The 20,078-nt window shown below is 43.1% G+C and overlaps 1 protein-coding gene across 1 annotated transcript; it reads left to right on the top strand.

The window, feature by feature from the left end:
- The first annotated feature begins 1,920 nt into the window (after positions 1-1,920).
- Positions 1,921-13,769, top strand: LOC115121181 (histone-lysine N-methyltransferase PRDM9-like). The gene is made up of 10 exons (XM_065018168.1): positions 1,921-1,945; positions 4,138-4,266; positions 7,210-7,307; positions 7,652-7,807; positions 7,934-8,033; positions 8,118-8,249; positions 10,800-11,080; positions 11,640-11,707; positions 11,947-12,158; positions 12,486-13,769. Exons 1-10 carry the CDS (start codon positions 1,921-1,923, stop codon positions 13,505-13,507), a joined length of 2,223 nt encoding a protein of 740 aa, XP_064874240.1. The 3' UTR covers positions 13,508-13,769.
- Positions 13,770-20,078: the final 6,309 nt, after the last annotated feature.

The following is a 20,078-nucleotide window of genomic DNA, read 5'->3' as shown; positions in this document are numbered from 1 at the left end:
GATCTGGTGCTGTGATTGTGTGCATCCCTAACATGAGGAAAGTATTCACTTAGATATCTGGGCGCAGTACCATAAATAATCCTGTAAACCAAACCTAGTCTAATCTTGGACACCCTAGCCTCAACAGGCAGCCAGTTTAGTTCCTGAAAGCAGCTCCTGCCTATGTAAGTACCTGGACTCACCTTAAATACTACCCTGATCAGCTTATTATGGGCTATCTGGAGCTTCCCCTGCAAAAGTTTAGATAAGCCCCCAAACCAGGAAGTACTAGCGTAGTCAAAATGGCATTGGATGAGGGCAGTAGCTAGCACTTTCATGGAGTCCTTATCAAGCAGCTTGGACTTTCTAGCCAATAACTTTGTCCTGGCATTAACCTTCCCTAGCACCTTATTGGCCATGCTCACACCTCCCAAGCTTCCATCAAGGATACATCCCAAGTAGCTAACAGAGGTTTTAGTAGTCAGCACCTCACCCCCTAACTCCACTCTGATTTCAGACAACCTACACAATTTAGGTCTGGATCCAAAAATAATTGCTTCAGTTTTCCCTAAGTGCAGAGATAGCTTATTATCTCCAAGCCATTTGCTAATGTTAGTAAGCTCTGTGCTAATTATGCTCTCCAACATAGTTTTATTTTTGTGAGACACCAGAAGTGTAGAGTCATCCGCATAAAGAAAAAGACGGCAAGAACAAGCATCTTTCATATCATTAATATACAATAAAAACAGCAGAGGCCCAAGCACGCTCCCCTGCGGAACGCCACAACTCATTGGTTTTGCCTGAGACAGTGAACCATTAACCTCTACTACTTGCTCCTTTCCTGATGAATAGGACTTTACCCGGCCTAGAGGGATACTGCTTAACCCCAGTGCCTCCAGTTTGGAGATTAGGAGACAGTGGTTAACTGTATCAAAGGCCTTGTTACGATAAACTAGGAGTGGTGGGTGGAATCAGGCGCAGAGAGCAGGGTTCGGTCGTTTGTCAAATTTATTCACCAGCGCAACATAAACGGTCACGCCAACACACAGGGCGTATACAAGTTGCTAGTCCAAACAACAGGACAAAAATAGTCCGGAGAATAAAGACACGAACAAAATAACACCATCCAACACAGAGTAACAAGAAACAAGCCCGCACAAATACCCAGTGGGCCTAGTGGCCTTAAATAACCTACAAACAAACGCTAATACAAAACAGGTGTACCCAATTACTCAATAACCAAAAACAAACGGAAAGGGAATCGATGGCAGCTAATAGGCCGGCGACGACGACCGCCGAGCACCGCCCGAACAGGAAGAGGCACCATCTTCGGCGAGGTTCGTGACAGGCCTTCTATAGGTCAAGCAGTACCATTCCACCCAGATTTCCCTCATCAATCTCATTCCTGATGAAGTCAGTCAAGTAAAGTAGACATTAATCAGTGGAGTATGTTTTTCTAAAACCCGACTGAAAATCTGACATTAGACCCTGTTTGTTAACATATTCATACATTTGCTCATGGACAATTCTCTCCAGGATCTTTGATGTTACACAGAGGATAGATACAGGCCTATAATTCATCACTTTCTGCTGTTCTTCCCTTGAGCATGACAGTTAACAACTGCTCCTGGTGTGCCAATGACATACATTAAAGCAGTCCTCTCACCTCTCTGATTCAGAGTTGGGATAAACACATTTTGGTTGAATGAGTTCAGTCGTGCAATGGACCAGGTATCCCCTTTCCCTCCCCTATGTCTTGGTGCAATACAATCTGTCCAGTAGTCTGTAGCCTAAAAGCAATGGATTTATGTCTGAATAGTCATTCATTTCAGAAACCTATTTTAGACCATTGTGGGTATAGCTAATAATTCTACGTAGAAACAGTCAACCGTTGAGCTCTATCAGATAATGAAGAGACATACTGGCTGGACTGTCAGCGCCATGGACAGCAACAACAGCAACACTGGCAAGTTGCAACTAGAGGTGGGGAGTCTAATCCAAAATAATAGATTCCTAGACTCCCATTTCTGGGTGTCAAGCTTCGATTCCTCTAGGAAGGAAACAATTTTCTGTAGTCTATTTAGAGAACACAAACTCTTGCATTTTACAACAAAGGAAGAGCAAGCTAGCACGAGAGAGACATGGAAGGGGCATAGCCAGGAATTTGTAGGCATCTCCGGCCACAAGGCAGACAGTCAGAACCGTGCATCGAATGATGTATTTCGCAATATCTTGGCTGCAATGTCTCACTCAAGTTCACTAAAGTAGGGGCTATCAATAGGAGTCAATTCAATTGTTGGTGGTAGGAACACAAGCATTTCGCTACACCCACAATAACATCTGCTAAATGTGTATGTGACCATTACAATTTGATTTGAATTACAACAAATTAAGAATTACAGGGGGCAGTTTGGAAAACTAATACTGTGTGAAAATCATCTGGAATAACGCACATGCTTGGATAATAATTACAAAACCAACGTCTCTAGTAATATCCGTCCGAATAGGGCTATAACATAGCAAATAATAGGTTAATCACAGCATCATCTCATGGGATCCGTCAAAGCAGAGCACAGTAGAAATACCACTGAAAAATTATAGTTCCTACATTTCACCGTCTATATTCAAACAAAATACGCAAATGCTCAGCATCATGCACCATGCCAGTCCTCTAGAACGTAAATGCAGTATTCCTAGTAGGACTCTGCAATATTAGGTTGGTTGTGCGTACACATCCGCTTCAGCGTGTCCTGGGAGTCGAACAAGAGTCGACTCCAATGAATGTAACTACAGAAGCCAGAGTTACTCCAATGAATCCAACCATAGAAGTCGGAGTCGACTCCAGAAATCCCGGCGTCTTGCAGCACCAGGGAAACCTGGGCAGAGCGAGTTCAGTCAGTGATTTTCCACCTTCTTTCGCGCGGTTGTATGTTTGGCGCCAGAAGTTCTCGTGCTCAGTTGCTCTCACAATTTACCTCAGTTTAAAGTTTTTCCCAAACAACGGTTTCAAAAGGCAGGTAATTTAGCTAGCTAACAAGAATAACAGGCTCAACATTGTACAACATTGCTATTTTATCGGCTATATTTAGAATAATTTGTTAGCTCGTTAATGTAGCTAGCTAAATTACCATCAACAGGTTCTCCAGTGCTAAATTAACTAGCTACTTCAACGTTACTGTACAGAAATAAATGTATAGCTAGTGGTAGCTATCTAGCTAAAAGGGTAACGCTAACTTTAGCTAGTTTACCAAAATAGTTAAATTAGCAACTTGCTGACAAATTAACAGTTGATAATGATATTAGCTAACAATTTTCCTATATTTCGAATTTGACTAGCAATAAGTTACTGTAGCTACAAGTTCAGGGTCAAAGGACCTCAGGGACGACAACAACAGGCAAGGATGAGTTCTTCGGATGAGGTGAGTTGAAAAATGCCTAGCTATCCTATCAGCTAACGGTAACTAACTGGCATAATCAAAGATACTGATGATGGAGAGGTAACTTAACGTTACTAACATTATAACATTTAGCCACCTATGTAGCTATGTAGCTATCTGAGATGTTCAGGTGATTCCTGCTTGTGACATTTATACCTGGGACAATGTCATACACCTGTGGACTCGCACTAGGATGATTTCCATGATTTGAAGACCTATTTCTCAAAGATGGAATGGACCCATCTAGTGAAATGTGAGAAAGTGCGGTACAGAAACTTGAAGAGGAACCACCTGGCTATGCTTACTATAGGTAAGTGTCCGAGATTTGAATAGAGACAAAAGGACATTTGACATTTATCAGTATTACTTTCGTTTATTTTAAACTCCTGTCATAGAGGAGTCTCTCTGCCTTTGTGTTGTATTGTGCCATGTCTCTAATCACTGGCATACCACATACCCAACCAGCAGCTCCCGCAAGGCGTGGTTTCTCTTAGGGCCTCATCCCTCCAAAATACCCTGGAGGTTACCTCCCTCTCCCCTTATAGCATATGAATATGAACACAATAAAGCCCTGGCATTTGTTTTTTAGAATGACAGGAAATTCACTGTAAAACTTCAACATTTTTGCTCAGACTTTGCTGGTCCCCGCAAAACTGCTCCACCTCTCTCTCTGTGTTGTATTGATCAGTGAATCTACTGTGTGTGCTAATGTGTCCCTCAGGGCTCAACTCCCCAGTACCTGCGTTTATGAGGAGAAGCAGGCCTAAATTGTTGAACACTGCTCCGCTTTTTGCACCCAGCGACTCAGAGGAGGATGAGTGGACCCCTCGACTGGAGAGATGCCCACCAGGTAGAGCTGTAGCAGTAAACGAGGATGTTATAAGACGTACCATGTTAGTAGAAAGGGAGGGCTAGCGAAGGCCTGTTAATACTAGTCTATGATGCTTATTGAATATCAAGAGAGAAACAGGAACCTAACTCAGTATGACTAGTAGGTAGGATCTACCCAGATACCACTAGACTAGTAGACAGGTACGACCTACCCAGATACATGGAAGCTGGAGATATTTTTCCACCACTTGTTAGAGGACAACCTGCAGAACACATTCTTTTACATTTTGGAGTGCCTCATTTTTATACGGGATCGCCAAAACAGAAAGAGTACCTTATATCACTCATCGAATATCAGGTTGTATGTCCTGTTAAATCTAACACGGCTCAAAAAACATATAGGAATATTGTGTACAGTGCATTCGTAAAGACCCCTTAACTTTTTCCACATTTTGTTCATTACAGCCTTATTCTAAAATTGATTAAATGTTTTTTCCCCCTCATCAATCTACACACAATAACCCATAATGACAAAGCAAAAACAGGTTTTTATTCATTTTTGCAAATGTATTAAAAAATAATAAAAACTGAAATATCACATTTACATAGGTATTCAGACCCTTTACTCAGTACTTTGTTGAAACACCTTTGGCAGCAACTACAGCCTCAAGTCTTCTTGGGTATAAAGCTACAAGCTTGGCAGACCTGTATTTGGGGAGTTTCTCCCATTCTTCTCTGCAGATCCTCAAGCTCTGTCAGGTTGGATGGGGAGCGTCGCTGCACAGCTATTTTCCAGAGACATTCAGATACTTGTCCTTAAGCCACTCCTGCATTGGCTGTGTGCTTAGGGTCGTTGTTCTGTTGGAAGGTGAGCCATCGCCCCAGTCTGAGGTCCTGAGTGCTCTGGAGCAGGTTTTCATCAAGGATCTCTCTGTAATTTTCTCCGTTCATATTTCCCTCAATCCAGACTAGTCTCCCAGTCCCTGCTGCTGAAAAACATCCCCACAGCATGATGCTGCCACCACCCTGCTTCACAGTAGGGATGGTGCCAGGTTTCCTCCAGACGTGACACTTGGCATTCAGGCCAAAGAGTTCAATCTTGGTATCATCAGAACAGAGAATCTTGTTTCTCATTGTCGGAGTCCTTTAGGTGCCTTTTGGAAAACTCCAAGCGGGCTGTCATGTGCCATTTTTTTGAGGAGTGGCTTCCGTCTGGCCACTTTACCATAAAGGCCTGATCGGTAGAGTGCTGCAGAGATGGTTGTCCTTCTGGAAGGTTCTCCCATCTCCACAGCAGAACTCTAGAGCTTTGTCAGAGTGACCATCGGATTCTTGGTCACCTCCCTGACCAAGGCCCTTCTCCCCCGATTGCTCAGTTTGGCCGGGCGGCCAGAGTCTTGATGGTTCCAAACTCCTTGCATTTAAGAATGATGGAGGCCACTGTTCGGGACCTTCAATGCTGCAGACATTATTTTTTTCCCCCTTCCCCTGATCTGTGCCTCGACACAATCTTGTCTTGGCGCTCTACGGACAATTCCTTCCACCTCATAGCTTGGGTTTTTGCTCTGACATGCACTGTCAACTGTGGGACCTTATATAGACAGGTGTGTTTCTTTTCAAATCATGTCCAATCAATTGAATTTACTACAGGTGGACTCTAATCAACTTGTAGAAAGATCTCAAGGCTGATCTTGGATGGAAACAGGATGTACCTGAGCTCAATTTCAAGTGTCATAGCAAAGGGTCTGAAAACGTATGTAAATAAAGTAATTGATCCATTCTGTGCCATTTGACTATAAACTTTAATCCTGAAATCATCAATCTGAGGTCAAAGGGAGGTTATTTCCCACCAATTCGATGCGTTCAAAACATGGGGTTGTTTAAAGTAGTAACACATACCGTCCACTTCATGGGGTTGTTTAAAGTAGTAACACATACCGTCCACTTCATGGGGTTGTTTAAAGTAGTAACACATACCGTCCACTTCATGGGGTTGTTTAAAGTAGTAACACATACCGTCCACTTCATGGGGTTGTTTAAAGTAGTAACACATACCGTCCACTTCATGGGGTTGTTTAAAGTAGTAACACATACCGTCCACTTCATGGGGTTGTTTAAAGTAGTAACACATACCGTCCACTTCATGGGGTTGTTTAAAGTAGTAACACATACCGTCCACTTCATGGGGTTGTTTAAAGTAGTAACACATACCGTCCACTTCATGGGGTTGTTTAAAGTAGTAACACATACTGTCCACTTCATGGGGTTGTTTAAAGTAGTAACACATACAGTCCACTTCATGGGGTTGTTTAAAGTAGTAACACATACAGTCCACTTCATGGGGTTGTTTAAAGTAGTAACACATACCGTCCACTTCATGGGGTTGTTTAAAGTAGTAACACATACAGTCCACTTCATGGGGTTGTTTAAAGTAGTAACACATACAGTCCACTTCATGGGGTTGTTTAAAGTAGTAACACATACTGTCCACTTCATGGGGTTGTTTAAAGTAGTAACACATACTGTCCACTTCATGGGGTTGTTTAAAGTAGTTTACTGTCCACTTCATGGGGTTGTTTAAAGTAGTAACACATACTGTCCACTTCATGGGGTTGTTTAAAGTAGTAACACATACTGTCCACTTCATGGGGTTGTTTAAAGTAGTAACACATACTGTCCACTTCATGGAAAGTAGTGTAAAATACATTAATTCACATAATTAAACATCTTAAGTTAGGATGATAGTAAATTAAGCAAACTCACAGATTTTTTTATATAATCACATATATTTCTCATTAGTGTAACCATTTTAGAGATGAATAAAAAATGGTCCTAAAGACAATTTAACCAGGCACTCTGGGTTAAGGTTTGTGCAGCAGGCTGAACGTTTGACGTCCCTAATAGAAGAGGTCTGTTAGTAGCTAGGTAGGACTTATATTAATTTTCTGATCTTTCCCCACAGCATCCCGGAGCTTCCGACGCCCAACCAGGAGACCAGCAGCATCTCAGGGAGTCCCTCAGCCTGACAAACCTGCCACACCTGCTACACTTACAGTACAGGTAACTGTTTTTTAAAACACCTGCACAGGTGCATGTAATACATCTTGTGAGTTTTTGTTTCTCTTCTTCACTACGCTAGCAGATACTAGTCCTGTCAATGACTGGAGCTGTGAAGTGTGAACCAATTAATTAAATTATGGTTATAAAGTGTCTTCAGAAAGTATTCATACCCCTTGACCTATTCCATATTTTGTTGTGTTACAGCCCTGAATTCAACATGTATATCATGTTCGGTATGTAATTGCTCTACTGTAGATAAAGAGGGCTGACAACTCTGTCTGTTCATCATTGTCATATTTGTCATATAACCCTCTGTCCCCCCACCCCTCTCCTTTGATCCTCAGCAGCCCCCCAGTGGCGAGGAGGCAGGACCCAGTAATATGGGGACAGAACCCGCCCAGCCATTAATGGAGGAGCTGACAGAAGAAGAAGTGGCCTTCCTCAGAGACGGCAGCCCAGCAGACACCCACAGTGGAGTACAGGAGGGGCTAGGAGCCACGGTGTGTGTTACTGTCATACACATAACACAACACACAATATATTTTCATTCATGTTGTTTCAAATCAAAGATGACACAACAAACAAACCAAGTGGTCAGTTTGAACTCTCCTCTTGTCTCTTTCCAGGAGGGTCAGAGTGAAGCGACCCCCAGCACCAGTGGAGGGGAGGCAGGGAGTTCCACAAAGCAAGGGGCTTGTTTGTTGCACCCCAAACCATCAACCTCAGGTAACAGAGACAGACAAGAATAGACTGTTAGAGTTTGATATGGTGATTTTGCTTAGTCTGTCTGTCTGTCTGTCTATGTACCAGGCCTGTCTAAGAGAGAGTGGCTGGAAAGGCAGAAAGCAGAGCTGAACACATACAAGCGCAGCAGAAATCTGAGAGACAGACCAAGAATCACTTACACAGAGGAGGAGGTCCCCAAAGATGATCACTACCTCTGTGAGTCATTATCTCTCTGTCTCTCTGTCTCTCTCTGTGTATCTATCGCTTTCTATCTATCTCTATCTATCTCTCTCGGAATAAAGACATTTCAAATGTCATATTATGTATATATACAGTGTTGTAATGATGTGCAAATAGTTAAAGTACCAAAAGGAAAATAAATAAGCATAAATATGGGTGTATTTAGAGGTCGACCGATTATGCTTTTTCCACGCCGATACCGATTAATCTGACGATTTTTAATGACAATTACAATTACACTTATTTTAACTTAATATAATACATCAATAAAAATCAATTTAGCCTCAAATAAATAATGAAACACGTTCAATTTGGTTTAAATAATGCAAAAACAGTGTTGGAGAAGAACGTAGAAGTGCAATATGTGCCATGTAAAAAAGCTAACGTTTCAGTTCCTTGCTCAGAACATGAGAACATATGAAAGCTGGTGGTTCCTTTTAACATGAGACTTCAATATTCCCAGGTAAGAAGTATTAGGTTGTAGTTAATATAGTATTTATTGGACTATTTCTCTCTATACCATTTGTATTTCATATACCTTTGACTATTGGAAGTTCTTATAGGCACTACAGTATTGCCAGTGTAACAGTATAGCTTCTGTCCCTCTCCTCGCTCCAACCTGGGCTCGAACCAGGAACACATCGACAACAGCCACACTCAAAGCAGCGTTACCCATCGCTCCACAAAAGCCGCGGCCCTTGCAGAGCAAGGGGAATAACTACTCCAAGTCTCAGAGCGAGTGACGTTTGAAACGCTATTAGCTCACACCCAGCTAACTAGCTAGCCATTTCACATTGGTTACACCAGCCATTAGGCTGATAGGCTTGAAGCCATAAACATCGCTGTGATTGCGAAGAGCTGTTGGCAAAACGTATGAAAGTGCTGTATGAATGGATGCTTACGAGCCTGTTGCTGCTCAGTCAGACTGCTCTATCAAATCATAGACTGAATTATAACACAATAACACACAGAAATACGAGCCTTTGGTCATTAATATGATCGAATCCGGAAACTATCATTTAGAAAACAAAACGTTTATTCTTTCAGTGAAATACGGAACCGTTACGTATTTTATCTAATGGGTGGCATCCCTAAGTCTAAATATTCCTGTTACATTGCACAACCTTCAATGTTATGTCATAATTACTGTCACGCCCTGGTCGAAGTATTTTGTGTTTATCTTCATGTATTGGGTCAGGCCAGGGTGTGGCATGGGTTTTTGTATGTGGTGTGTATATATTGGGATTGTAGCTAGTGGGGTGATCTAGCAAAGTCTATGGCTGTCTGGAGTGGGTCTCAATCAGAGGCAGGTGTTTATCGTTGTCTCTGATTGGGAACCATATTTAGGCAGCCATATTCTTTGAGTTTGTTGTGGGTGATTGTCCTTAGTGTCCTTGGTCCTGTCTGTGTTAGGTTACACAAGTATAGGCTGTTTCGGTTTTCGTTACGTTTTTTGTAGTGTTTGTATTTAGATTCGTGTTACGTTTGTTTATTAAAACATGGATCGCAATCTACACGCTGCATTTTGGTCCGACTCTCCTTCACCACAAGAAAACCGTTACAGAATCACCCACCACAAACGGACCAAGCAGCGTGTCAAAACACAGCGGCCTTTCTCAATAGCAAGGCCATGCTCACTGAGTCTGTACATAGTCAAAGCTTTCCTTAAGTTTGGTTCAGTCACAGTGGTCAGGTAGACTGCCACTGTGTACTCTCTGTTTAGGGCCAAATAGCATTCTAGTTTGCCCTGTTTATTTGTTAATTATTTCCAATGTGTCAAGTAATTATCTTTTTGTTTTCTCATGATTTGGTTGGGTCTAATTGTGTTGCTGTCCTGGGGCTCTGTGGGGTCTGTTTTTCGGGCAGCAGGTAGCCTAGTGGTTAGAGCATTGGGCCAGTAACTGAATGGTTGCTGGATGAATCCCTGAGCTGACAAGGTAAAAAAGATGTTGTTCTCACCCTGAACAAGGCAGTTAACTGTTCCCCGGGAGGCATCATTGTAAATAAGAATTTGTTCTTAACTGACTTGCCTAGTTAAATAAAAATACAATTGTGTTTGTGAACAGAGCCCTAGGACCAGCTTGCTTAGGGTGGTTGTGGAATTGAATGCCTCTTTTCTGGATTTTGATAATTAGCGGGTATCGGCTTAATTCTGTTTTGCATTATTTGGTCTTTTGCTTTGTATAATTTGGTGTTGAAATTATGGTTGGTGAGCGGACCCCAGACCTCACAACCATCAAGGGCAATGGGTTCAATAACTGATTCAAGTATTCAAGTATTTTTAGTCATCCTAATTGGTATGTCAAATTTTATGTTATTTTTGATGGCGTAGAAGACCCTTCTTGCCTTGTCTCTCAGATCGTTCACAGCTTACCTGTGGCGCTGATGTTTAAGCTGAGGTATGAATAGTTTTTTGTGTGCTCTCTTTCACTCAACCTAGCTGTTTTTTACATTTTGAATGCATGTCTTCATCATCATCATAATAACTGACGTTTAACATGTTCTGTTTTTCTTTCTCTCTCCCAGACTGTGAGGACTGCAAGTCTTTCTTCATGGAGGAGTGTGGGGTCCATGGTCCTCCCCTCTTCGTCCCGGACATCCCTGCCCCTCTAGGAACCTCTGACAGGGCCAGACTCACCCTCCCATCCGGCCTGGAGATCAGGACATCAAGCATCCCTGAAGCAGGACTGGGGGTGTTCAACCATGGAAACACTGTGCCTGCAGGAACCCACTATGGACCTTATGAAGGAGAGATCACAGACAAGGAACAAGCCATGGAGAGTGGCTACTCCTGGGTGGTGAGAGAAGTGTGTGCGTGCGTGCGTACGTACGTACTGTGTGTCATTGGGCTGTTCTTAATTTTTTCCAACCTGATCAAACTAAATATGAGGGGCCTCCCGGGTGGCGCAGTGGTTAAGGGCGCTGTACTGCAGCGCCAGCTGTGCCATCTGATACTCTAGGTTCATGCCCAGGCTCTGTCGTAACCGGCCGCGACCGGGAGGTCGCGTCGTCCGGGTTAGGGAGGGCTTGGCCGGTAGGGATGTCCTTGTCTCATCGCTCACCAGCAACTCCTATGGCGGGCCGGGTGCAGTGCCCGCTAACCAAGGTTGCCAGGTGCACAGTGTTTCCTCCGACACATTGGTGCGGCTGGCTTCCGGGTTGGATGCGCGCTGTGTTAAGAAGCCATGTGGCTTGGTTGGGTTGTGTATCGGAGGACGCGTGACTTTCAACCTTCGTCTCTCCCGAGCCCGTACGGGAGTTGTAGCGATTAGACAAGATAGTAGCTACTAAAACAATTGGATACCACGAAATTGGGGAGAAAAAGTGGTAAAAAATAAACTAAATATGAATAGTTGTTTTCCTCAGATCAACAAGAGCAGACACTGGGACGACTACATCGATGCTGGGAGAGACACTCACTCCAACTGGATGAGGTGAGCAACACTGAAGTACAGAGGAAGTCTCACAGTCCTCTTCCTCCTTCTGTTTCTCTCTGTACCTACAGTGGTTCCTCAATTCAAAGGTTTGAGCTTTATGCCGCAACACTTTGTGGTAAATTGAGTCATTCCGCCATTGCGAGGAACCACTGCACCTACCTGTTTCATAGTCTGACAGTTGAAGACCTCAATCTCTTGTACATAATTAACCCCTGACTGCTCTCTGTCTTTCTCTGTCTCTCCCTCTCTCTTCTCAGGTATGTGAACTGTGCTCGTGGTGAAGAAGAGCAGAATCTGGTGTCCTTCCAGTACAGAGGAGGGATTCTGTACCGCTGCTGTAAGCCCATAGCTGTTGGAGAGGAGCTGTTGGTTTGGTACGGAGAGGAGTACGCCAGAGACCTGGGCATTGTCTTCGACTACCTCTGGGACAAAAAGAGCTCTGCTAAAGGTCATTTCTCCCCTCTTCATCCCTGCCTCTGCCCTTACTTTTCACTCCTCTTACATTCATTCTCTTTTTACCTCCTATTACTTCATTATTCCTCATTAATACCCACTATTACCTCGTTCATATTTATTAATACTCATTATTGCTTCATTATTACTCATTATTATTCATTTCTCAATTGAAACTCATTGATTTTAAATATGATTTCTGTGGTGTTATCATACTGGTCCTGAGTTTTCTCTGTTCATGTCAAGTTGTCTGGAACAATAATGATCATGCACCTTGTGATCTTGATTTCTCTTCTTTCTCTCTCCCCTTCATCTCTCTCAGATGTGAACGCTGAGTCGTCCCAGGTCCAGATCTTCTCGTGCTCTGGCTGTCCGTTCTCCTTCACCTCTCAGATCTTCCTCCACAAGCACATAAAGAGAAGTCACCATGATGAGTATGTCAGACTGTTGAGGAGTGGAGAGATCAGATCAGAGAATCTCATGTCCTCCAGCAACTCAACACAGCACCATGGAACCACCTCAAGTTCCTCCAACCCAGCTCCCACCAGGAAACAGAGCGAGATGGACAAGCCACGATCAAACCACTGCTCTCAGTGTGGGAAGAGTTTCACTACAGGGGGTAATCTCAAAACACACCAGCTCACTCACACAGGAGAGAAGCCATTTCACTGCTCTCATTGTGGGAAGAGTTTCACTACAGGGGGTAATCTCAAAACACACCAGCTCACTCACACAGGAGAGAAGCCATTTCACTGCTCTCAGTGTGGGAAGAGTTTCAGTCAGTCAGGAGACTTAAAGAGACACCAGCTCACTCACACAGGAGAGAAGCCATTTCACTGCTCTCAGTGTGGGAAGAGTTTCACTAGTGGGGGTAGTCTCAGAACACACCAGCTCACTCACACAGGAGAGAAGCCATTTCACTGCTCTCAGTGTGGGAAGAGTTTCACTACAGGGGGTAGTCTCAGAACACACCAGCTCACTCACACAGGAGAGAAGCCATTTCACTGCTCTCAGTGTGGGAAGAGTTTCACTACAGGGGGTAGTCTCAGAACACACCAGCTCACTCACACAGGAGAGAAGCCATTTCACTGCTATCAGTGTGGGAAGAGTTTCACTACAGGGGGTAGTCTCAGAACACACCAGCTCACTCACACAGGAGAGAAGCCATTTCACTGCTCTCAGTGTGGGAAGAGTTTCAGTCAGTCAGGAGACTTAAAGAGACACCAGCTCACTCACACAGGGGAGAAGCCATTTCACTGCTCTCAGTGTGGGAAGAGTTTCAGTCAGTCAGGATATCTAAAGAGACACCAGTGTTGTAAAAAGAGTAAAGAAGTGGAACTTTAGATTCTCTTGACATTGGGACAGTGATTTAATAGAAGTGTAATGTTCCATCATGAAACATGAAGGATGCGTCTTTATATAGACACTGTTGAACTATTTGGATAGAAATTACGATATTCATCAAACTGTCAACACTTTTTTAATTCTCTCAAAGTACTGTGTCATTGGAATAGAATTGAATACGCATAAATGTATGAATCGTAATTTATAGTATGAAATCTTACATAAATTTGTGTATAAACATGAACTATTAAGAAAATTATTTTTAAACTGAAATGAATATCTCACAAGTTATAAACATGACAAGATTTTAATACATTTTTATGTGATAATAAAATGTATTTCTTTACTCTGGTGTCCATCTTGTGTATTTAGTGTCAGATATTAACAAATCACTCAGAGGATTCACTCATTTCCTTCATCCTGATCATTCCATGAATTCACTGTTGATAATGATGATGATTTGCATTCAATGAGTACATTTAAACTTTGATGATCCATGTTTAATCATCTTCAGGTACTAGAAGCCCCTCTTCAGCCCGCCGACACTTATTAACTGAGTGGGAATGGTCAAGGAACTGACACATTGCGTAAATCTGGATCTTGATAAAAGTAATTTCATTTGATCATGAATTCAATTAATATAATTTAATTACACCTTTCAGTTATCTAAACTATTTCTAATAAAAAAAACACTTGAATACCTACTGCAGGAGGGCTGCTGCTAAATGGTAGATTTGCATAAAATGTTTGTTTTTTTCTCCCCCAAATAATCCCTTCAATTAAAGTCCAATCCCTGGATTCAGTTTCTCTAAAGTAGGAGTGGTAATTTAGGACCAGGTCCAAAACTGATCCCCTACTCCAGTGGTTCACAACTCCAGTATCCACACCAACTGCAGTCAGTGGACTAAAGTGACTAGGCATCAGGATTGATAATAAGGTATTTGAGGTAGATATTTTCCAGAAGGCAGGGTAAAGTCATTAGTCATCAGGATAGATAATAATAAGGTATTTGAGGTAGATATTTTCCAGAAGGCAGGGTAAAGTCATTAGGCATCAGGATAGATAAGTTATTTGAGATACAGTGCCTTCACATTTTGTTACATTACTTGTTCTGAAACGGATGAAATACAATTTTAAAAATCCTCAGCAATTTACACACAATACCCCATAATGACAAAATCAAAACAGGTTTTATTTTTTTGTGTGCAAATGTACTAAAAATAAAAAACAGAAATACAGTATTTACATAAGTATTCAAACCCTTTGCTATGAGACTCGAAATTGAGCCAAGGTGCATCCTTTTTTTCATTGATCATCCTTGAGATACTTACATACAGTCCACCTGTGGTAAATTCAAATGATTGGTCATGATTTGGAAAGGCACACACTTGTATATATGAGGTCACACCAAGCTATGAGGTTGAAGGAATTGACCGTAGCGCTCCGAGACAGGATTGTGTCGAGGCACAGATCTGGGGAAGGGTACCAAAACATTTCTACAGCATTGAAGGTCCCGAAGAACACAGTGGCCTACATCATTCTTAAATTGAAGAAGTTTGGAACCACCAAGACTCTTCCTAGAGCTGGCCTTGGTCAGGGAGGTGACTAAGAGATGGGAAAACCTTCAATAAGGACAACCAGCTCTACAGCCCTCCACCAATCAGGCCTTTATGGTAGAGTGGCCATATGGAAATCACTCATCAATAAAACATTTGCCAAAAGGTACCTGAAGACTCTTAGACCATGAGAAACAAGATTCTCTGGTCTGATGAAACCAAGATTGAACTCTTTGGCCTGAATGCCAAGCATCACTTCTGGATGAAACCTGGCACCCACTCTGAAGTTTCTAAAACTGTTTGAATGATGTCTGTGAGTATAACATAACTCATATGGCAGGCAAAAACCGGAGAAAAAATCAAAACAGGAAGTGGGAAATCTGAGGTTTGTAGGTTTTCAAGTCTTTGCCTATCCAAGATACAGTGTCCGATTGCACTTCCCAGGGCTTCCACTAGATGTTAACAGTCTTTAGAACCTTCTTTCGGGCTTCTATTGTGAAGGGGGAGCGAATAAGAGCTGTTTGACTAAGAGGTCTGGCAGAATACCATGAGCTAAGACATGCACATGGCCGTGAGAGCGAGCTGCGTTCCTTTTAATTCCTCAAGACAAAGGAATTGTCCGGTTGAAACATTTTTGAAGATTTATGTTAAAAACATCCTAAAGATTGATTCTATACATCGTTTGACATGTTTCTATGAACTGTAATATAAATGTTTTGGCTTTTCGTCTGAACTTTTGCCTGGACTAAGTGCCTGCGCCTCGTGAATTTGGATTTGTGAACTAAACGCGCGAACAAGAAGGAGGTATTTGGACATAAATTATGGACTTTATCGAACAAAACAAACAATATTGTGGAACTGGGATTCCTGGGAGTGCATTCCTATGAAGATCATCAAAGGTAAGTGAATATTTATAATGCTATTTCTGACTTCTGTTGACTCCACAACATGGCGGGTATCTGTATGGCTTGTTTTGGTGCCTGAGCACTGTACTCCGATTATTGCATGGTGTGCTTTTTTCATAAAGCTTTTTAAAAATCTGACACAGCGGTTGCATTAAGGAGAAGTATATCTTTAATTCCATGCATATCAGTTGTATTTCTGTAAACTGATGTGGCTCTCTGCACTTTCACCGGATATTTGTTTGAGAATGCATTTCTGAACATAACACACCAATTTCAAATGAGGTTATTGGACATAAATATGAACTTTATCGAACAAAACATACATGTATTGTGTAACATGAAGTCCTTATGAGTGCCATCTGATGAAGATCATCAAAGGTTAGTGATTAATTGTATCTCTATTTCTGCTTTTTGTGACTCCTCTCTTTGGCTGGAAAAATGGCTGTTTTTCTGTGACTAGGCACTGACCTAACATAATCGTTTAGTTTGCTTTCCTCGTAAAGACTTTTTGAAATCGGACACTGTGGTGAGATTAACAACAAGTGTATCTTTAAAATGGAGTATAATACTTGTATGTTCGAGGAACTTAAATTATGAGATTTCTGTTGTTTGAATATGGCGCCCTGCACTTTCACTGTATGTTGTCAAATCGATCCCGTTAATGGGATTTCAGCCATAAGAAGTTTTTTAAGGACAACAATGTCAAGGTATTGGAGTGGCCATCACACAGCCCTGACCTCAATCCTATAGAAAATGTGTGGGCAGAACTGAAAAAGCGTGTGTGAGCAAGGAGACCTTCAAACCTGACACAGTTACACCCGCTCTGTCAGGAGGAATGGGCCAACATTCACCCAACTTATTGTGGGAAGCTTGTGGAAGGCTACCTGAAACATTTGACCCAAGTTCATCAATTTAAAGGCAATGCTACCAAATACTGATTGAGAGTATGTAAACTTCTGACCCACTGGAAATGTGATGAAAGTAATAAAAGCTGAAATAAATCATTCTCTCTACTATTATTCTGACATTTCACATTCTTAAAATAAAGTGGTGATCCTAACTGATCTAAAACAGGGAATTGTTACTTGGATTAAATGTCAGGAATTGTGAAAAACTGAGTTTAAATGTATTTGGCTAAGGTGTATGTAAACTTCCGACTTCAAGGCAGGGTAAAGTCACTAGGTATCAGGATAGATTTTATTTATTTTTTTTATTTTATTTTACCTTTATTTAACTAGGCAAGTCAGTTAAGAACAAATTCTTATTTTCAATGACGGCCTAGGAACAGTGGGTTAACTGCCTGTTCAGGGGCAGAACGACAGATTTGTACCTTGTCAGCTCGGGGATTTGAACTTGCAACCTTTTGGTTACTAGTCCAACTCTCTAGCCACTAGGCTACCCTGCCGCCCCTAATAATACAAGTTATTTCAAGTGTGTATATGTGTATTGTGTTTGTCTATAGTGTGTGTTTGTATTACATGGTAATGTGTGTGGTGCATCTGTTGGAGGCCACTCAAGGAGTTGGCAAACACTTTCCTACTCTAATACAGGACTCTAGTCTTCAACTCTAATATAGGGCCCTAGTTCTCTACTCTAATACAGGGCTCTAGTCTTCAAATCTAATACAGGGCCCTGGTCCTCAACTCTAATACAGGGCCCTGGTCCTCTACTCTAATACAGGGCCCTGGTCCTCTACTCTAATACAGGGCCCTGGTCCTCTACTCTAATACAGGGCTCTAGTCTTCAACTCTAATACAGGGCCCTGGTCCTCAACTCTAATACAGGGCCCTGGTCCTCTACTCTAATACAGGGCCCTGGTCCTCTACTCTAATACAGGGCTCTAGTCTTCAACTCTAATACAGGGCCCTAGTCCTCTACTCTAATACATAGCCCTAGTCCTCTACTATAATACAGGGTTCTAGTCTTCAACTCTAATACAGGGCCCTGGTCCTCTACTCTAATACAGGGCCCTGGTCCTCTACTCTAATACAGGGCCCTAGTCCTATACTCTAATACAGGGCCCGAGTCCTCTACTCTAATACAGGGCCCTGGTCCTCTACTCTAATATAGGGCCCTGGTTCTCTACTCTAATAGAGGGCCCTAGTCCTCACCTCTAATACAGGGCCCTGGTCCTCAACTCTAATACAGGGCCCTGGTCCTCTACTCTAATATAGGGCCCTGGTTTTCTACTCTAATACAGGGCCCTGGTCCTCTACTCTAATACAGGGCTCTGGTCCTCTACTCTAATACAGGGCCATGGTTCTCTACTCTAATACAGGGCCATAGTCCTCTACTCTAATACAGGGCCCTAGTCCTCTACTATAATACATAGCCCTAGTCCTCTACTCTAATACAGGGCTCTAGTCCTCTACTTTAATACAGGGCCCTGGTCCTCTACTCTAATACAGGGCCCTGGTCCTCTAACCTAATACAGGGCCCTAGTCTTCAACTCTAATACAGGGCTCTAGTCTTCAACTCTAATACAGGGCCCTGGTCCTCAACTCTAATACAGGGCCCTGGTCCTCTACTCTAATACAGGGCCCTGGTCCTCTACTCTAATACAGGGCTCTAGTCTTCAACTCTAATACAGGGACCTAGTCCTCTACTCTAATACAGGGCCCTGGTCCTCTACTCTAATACAGGGCCCTGGTCCTCTACTCTAATACAGGGCCCTGGTCCTCTACTCTAATACAGGGCCCTAGTCCTATACTCTAATACAGGGCCTGAGTCCTCTACTCTAATACAGGGCCCTGGTCCTCTACTCTAATATAGGGCCCTGGTTCTCTACTCTAATACAGGGCCCTAGTCCTCACCTCTAATACAGGGCTCTAGTCCTCAACTCTAATACAGGGCCCTGGTCCTCTACTCTAATACAGGGCTCTGGTTCCCTACTCTAATACAGGGCTCTGGTCCACTACTCTAATACAGGGCTCTGGTTCCCTACTCTAATGCAGGGCTCTGGTTCCCAACTCTAATGCAGGGCTCTGGTTCCCTACTCTAATACAGGGCTCTGGTTCCCTACTCTAATACAGGGCCCTGGTCCTCTACTCTAATACAGGGCTCTGGTCCCCTACTCTAATACAGGGCTCTGGTCCCCTACTCTAATACAGGGCTCTGGTTCCCTACTCTAATACAGGGCCCTGGTCCTCTACTCTAATACAGGGCTCTGGTTCCCTACTCTAATACAGGGCTCTGGTTCCCTACTCTAATACAGGGCCCTGGTCCTCTACTCTAATACAGGGCTCTGGTTCCCTACTCTAATACAGGGCCCTGGTCCTCTACTCTAATACAGGGCTCTGGTCCCCTACTCTAATACAGGGCTCTGGTCCCCTACTCTAATACAGGGCTCTGGTCCCCTACTCTAATACAGGGCTCTGGTTCCCTACTCTAATACAGGGCTCTGGTTCCCTACTCTAATACAGGGCCCTAGTCCTCTACTCTAATACAGGGCTCTGGTTCCCTACTCTAATACAGGGCCCTAGTCCTCTACTCTAATACAGGGCTCTGGTTCCCTACTCTAATACAGGGCTCTGGTTCCCTACTCTAATACAGGGCTCTGGTTCCCTACTCTAATACAGGGCCCTAGTCCTCTACTCTAATACAGGGCTCTGGTTCCCTACTCTAATACAGGGCCCTAGTCCTCTACTCTAATACAGGGCTCTGGTTCCCTAATCTAATACAGGGCCCTGGTCCTCTACTCTAATACAGGGCTCTGGTCCCTACTCTAATACAGGGCTCTGGTCCTCTACTCTAATACAGGGCTCTGGTTCCCTAATCTAATACAGGGCCCTGGTCCTCTACTCTAATACAGGGCTCTGGTCCCCTACTCTAATACAGGGCTCTGGTCCCTACTCTAATACAGGGCCCTGGTTCCCTACTCTAATACAGGGCTCTGGTCCCCTACTCTAATACAGGGCTCTGGTCCCCTACTCTAATACAGGGCTCTGGTCCCCTACTCTAATACAGGGCTCTGGTCCCCTACTCTAATACAGGGCTCTGGTCCCCTACTCTAATACAGGGCTCTGGTCCCCTACTCTAATGCAGGGCTCTGGTTCCCTACTCTAATACAGGGCTCTGGTCCCCTACTCTAATACAGGGCTCTGGTCCCCT

This window comes from Oncorhynchus nerka, linkage group LG5, assembly GCF_034236695.1.
Source record: "Oncorhynchus nerka isolate Pitt River linkage group LG5, Oner_Uvic_2.0, whole genome shotgun sequence".
NCBI lineage: Eukaryota > Metazoa > Chordata > Actinopteri > Salmoniformes > Salmonidae > Oncorhynchus > Oncorhynchus nerka.
Note: the sequence above shows the minus strand (reverse complement) of the source record. Positions and strands in the feature narration are given on the sequence as shown.